General features: G+C 39.5%; 1 protein-coding gene across 1 annotated transcript; it reads right to left on the bottom strand.

The window, feature by feature from the left end:
* LOC109824759 lies at nt 2,315-4,159 on the bottom strand. Its single transcript, XM_020391403.1, has 3 exons — nt 3,894-4,159; nt 3,225-3,359; nt 2,315-2,783 (listed from the first exon to the last, which is right to left on the bottom strand). Exons 1-3 carry the CDS (start codon nt 4,080-4,082, stop codon nt 2,430-2,432), a joined length of 678 nt encoding a protein of 225 aa, XP_020246992.1. The 5' UTR covers nt 4,083-4,159; the 3' UTR covers nt 2,315-2,429.

Raw genomic sequence — 4,366 nt, forward strand, 5'->3', positions numbered from 1 at the left:
ACCTCCAAAGCTCCAAGTGAAATGATGTTCTTCTTCAACTAAGGAACGAACCTCACTCCAACCAACTCCCGAATCACCCTGTCACTCATCCTGATTCGAACGGTACCGATACAACCAATAGAGCATTTGTGATCATTCCCCATGAGCACGAAATCCCCTCTTTCCAACTTCTGAAAGCTGGAGAACCAATCCCTCCTAGGGCAAATGTGGTATGTAGCCCCCGAATCCAACATCCACTCTGTAGAGTAGACAACACAAACTGACGGCAGTGCAGATAACGAGTAGCCCGAAGAATCCGAATCTGAATCGTTGCCACTAGCCTTGACAACATTCGCCTCTGAAGCTTGAATAGCTTTTCCCTTATTCTTCCCGGCTCGATCAACTAACTTTGGGCAATCGGCTTTCCAATGTCCATCTTCTTTGCAAAAGGCACATTGATTCTTACGAACTCCAAGATGTGCCCCTCTAGACTGCGACCTCCCACTACGGTTTGGACCCTTTGCTCTTGCGACCAACGCCCCCGCTACCGGCTCAATCGAAGTCTTCTTATCCTTCTTTCGAAGCTGATAATTCACAAGTACAGCGGTGACCTCACTATACGAAAGAGATGCCTTCTCATTAATAAGAGTAAGAACGAAGGTCTCATATTCCTCGTCGGGCAAGGAACTCAACAACAACAACGCCTTATCCTCATCTTCAATCACCACATCTACATTCGTCAAATCCGCAAGAAGCTTCGTGTAGTGGTTCATGTGATCACCAATGGAGGTTCCTTTCTTCAACTGGAAGCGGTAAAGCCTCCTCTTCAAATGCAAGTGATTCTCCACACTCTTGGTCAAATACTTGCTCTCAAGGATCTCCCAAATCTTCTTTGCAGAAGTCTCATTGATCACATCATACTTTAGATCTTGAGTGAGACAAGACCTAATCACACCACACGCCGTTCTATTCATCTTTTTCCAAACCTTCTCATCAATGTTGTCCGGTTTCCCGTCCAATTCCAATGTATCTTCCAAATTTTGCGCGTTGAGCGCATCCATGACTTCGCATCGCCAAAGTCCAAAATTGTTTGTGCCATTGAACTTTTCCACGTTAATCTTCATCGAGTGGATATTCAAGCTTTGGACGGTCTTCACGTCGGAAGTACTGCCCATAACTCCTTCTTTCTCGGCCATAATCCTCAAAGCACCACCAAACCAATGCGGAAACAAACGAGAAATAGATCCAAACTGAAAAAGACGAGATTTTTACCAAAAAGATCCCACCTTTATCACCAAACGAAACTCTAGATGAACTTCCAAAGCGATCTACTCCTCCAAATAGCCCAAGCGTAGCCCGAACTCTGATACCACTTGTTGGGACGGACGGCGGCGCCGAGGAACCAAAACAAACGCCGATCAAAGAAGGCCAAACTCAACCAAATATCAATGCACAAACACAAATACCAATTTTAACGTGGTTCGGCAATTGCCTACGTCCACGGGGCAAGAAGGGGGTCGGTTTTCACTAATAAAGAAGGAGAGTACAAATTGAGATTACAAATCGCTCAAACGAACCAACTAATCTCACCAACAAATCTCTCAATCTCTCAACCAATAACCTTAACCAATAGCTCAGAAAGATCTCTCTTTTCTGTGCTCCAAAATCCCCAAATATGCTCCTACAAAACCCTCAAATCGTATTGGTATTTATACCAAAACAGAAACCCAAACAGACTGCAAATAGGAACCTGAACTTTCCAAAAAAACCGTCGTAAGTCGACTTATCAGTCTGCATAAATCGACTTGGCAGAGCGAAAAATGACAACTGGAGAAGAGTTCATAAGTCGACTTAACAGGTATGATAAGTCGACTTGCCAGAGCCCAAAATCAACAATCCACAGCAGATCGTAAGTCGACTTACGACACAACATAAGTCGACTTACCATAAGTCGACTTATGCCTGTGCATGAGTCGACTTATGACCAAAAAACTGCTTTTTCCAAGTTCTTCTCCACAATCACTTGATCTAATAACTTTTAGATTCAGAACAAATAACCACCTTCCATTGAATAATAAGTTGTGGAGTTTAAAATGTTTTCAATTCTGAAGAAGACACTATTCAGTTGACTACTGTGGTTTATTGAATTCAGGGTTGTTACTGAAAAGTAAACACAAGCGTTTTTTTGGATAGTGAAAATGATCCAAAATCCATAATCCTTGTTGATAGGAAAAGAAATTTCTAAATTTCTCTACTACTTCTGGACTGGCTCAAATATTTTGTATAAATTACTTCTCAATAAAACATGAAAATAAATTGAGGAAAAATAAAAAACAATGACAAAACAACATGATTTCTATAAGAAACCTAGCAATACACACAGTAATTCACCTGTATTCCATAATCTCTTTTAGAGCTTCAAACATATACAAAATTTCAATGCATATTTCTCAAGAAACATCACCAACACTTGAACTCTCACTCTCCACACTCAACTCAACCTGAACTTCAGAATTAGGAACCGAAGCCTCCACTGCTGGAGAGCTCAGAGGTTCAGAAATGACTGCAGCTTCTACAATGCTCGCAGGCTTGAACTTGCTTATATAGTAACTAAGAGGAGGTCCGGAGTATTCTGCACTTTGAACTTGAGGATCAGTTTTATCGACTTGAAGAAGGATCGATGAGGCTGCAGCGATCGATATGAGAGCTAAACCTGCAGCAACGGCTGCAGTGTTCTCTGCTCCCTCTGATGATGTTCCTGCCGACCCTGAGCTTATTGCACTCTCTGCAACATAAACTGCTGGCTGAGGAAACAAACATAAACAGTTGATATTAGTAAAAATAATAATAATTGGATGAAGAGATATTATGCACCTAAAGAACTTGTGCAGATAAGAAGCAACCCATACGCAAACCTTTGTGGGAACTGATGTGTGAGTTTAGTCCCACATGAGGGTGAAAAAAGAGAGAATAAAAACAGTTAATTGTGGATAGACACCCTGAACTATTGCCAAATTAAACCTAATATCCATGTAGTTCTATTGCTGCGAATAAATCCTGAGCGAATTTTTTAACCCTTTTTAGTTCAAGGGGCTATCCGCTACAATAGATTTTCACCCAGGGAGTCTATCTACAACAATAGAACTAAAACATGCTCTGAAACTTACTATTGATAAAGAAGTACATTGTTTTAAAAAAATCTTTTTTTTTGAAATTTTCATAGGGAGAGTTTTATAATGGCAAACCTCGACAGAATAAATGTTGGTTTGGCCGGCAGTATCCTTCTCGACATAACCAGTCCATCCCTTCTTCTTGGGAGGGTAAGTTCCGGCTATCTTCGTCTTCTCTCCTGCTAACCATTCCATGCTCACCTTCCCTACCTGAAAATTTCTTATACACATCACTCACTAGTCTAGAAAATATATCTACAATGTGTATAGTTTAATGTATCCCTTCTTATTGCTAGAGTATTGAGAAGGAAATAAACATAATATTTTCAAGAGGTTTTCACAAACTAACTTGAATTATTCTACTTTAAATTTACTGTTAATGATAGTCTTTCAAAAGATTAAATTGGCCTTCCTTGTATATGTTCAAGGGGATGGAAAAACATAAAGGTTGAAGTATAAAGAATACTTTGGAGAAATTTTACCCAAGGTTTGACATATGTTGGTAAAATATGATGGATCAACACAAAAATTTGCTGAGAAAACCATGAGGTATTTACCCAAATTGAAACATAGTAGTCATAATCTGAAAGATTCCTAAGGTCAGCATCAATCACTTGCTCAATAAAAATCGCACATGTCAGCATAATCAAATTTCTTAGTTCAAGAACCTTTCTCACTATGATGAATGCATATGCTGACTTAAATTTGATAAAATGAAATAAAACAAAACTATATACACAAGACCTCCTTCTCAGGGGCACATTCTTCAACGTTGCAGCTCTCTTCAGAGGTTGATGAATTAGAAGTAGAAGCATTCACTGGTAAAAACTTGGTGTTTGCTCTGAACCATCTGGGTTTCTTCAGATTAATCCTTTGACAAGGAAACGGACAGCCGCATGCAGATAGTATGGATTGTGATGAAGCACAAGCCATTGAAGAGAGCTAGAAAAGAATTCTAAGACCCTTTTCTATGTACTTTCAGTTTCGTGCTTTTTTATTATTCTTTTTCTTTATTTTTCTTATATATATATCTTTTTTTTTTAGCTTGTTTTTTGGTTGGCTTTGAGAGAGCAAAGAAAATCTCGGGTTAGATTCTGTGGCTGGTTTCGAAGGGATTTGTGTAAGCCACGTCCTTTGTTTTTGCTTGAAGGAAGGTTTGACTTCACTAGATCCATTCGATATGGGTCCAGTTTATGTTTCTCTGCTGTCAATATTGG

The sequence above is a fragment of the Asparagus officinalis genome, chromosome 9, assembly GCF_001876935.1.
Source record: "Asparagus officinalis chromosome 9, Aspof.V1, whole genome shotgun sequence".
NCBI classification, from domain to species: domain Eukaryota; kingdom Viridiplantae; phylum Streptophyta; class Magnoliopsida; order Asparagales; family Asparagaceae; genus Asparagus; species Asparagus officinalis.

What these genes read in the sequence shown, in the direction of transcription:
- LOC109824759 (XM_020391403.1), bottom strand. Translation starts at nt 4,082, where the DNA reads ATGGCTTGTGCTTCATCACAATCCATACTATCTGCATGCGGCTGTCCG. An exon ending in AATGTGCCCCTGAGAAGGAG is followed by an intron (nt 3,360 to 3,893) that starts GTCTTGTGTATA and finishes AGAAATTTTCAG; the next exon opens with GTAGGGAAGGTGAGCATGGA. An exon ending in CCAACATTTATTCTGTCGAG is followed by an intron (nt 2,784 to 3,224) that starts GTTTGCCATTAT and finishes TTGTTTCCTCAG; the next exon opens with CCAGCAGTTTATGTTGCAGA.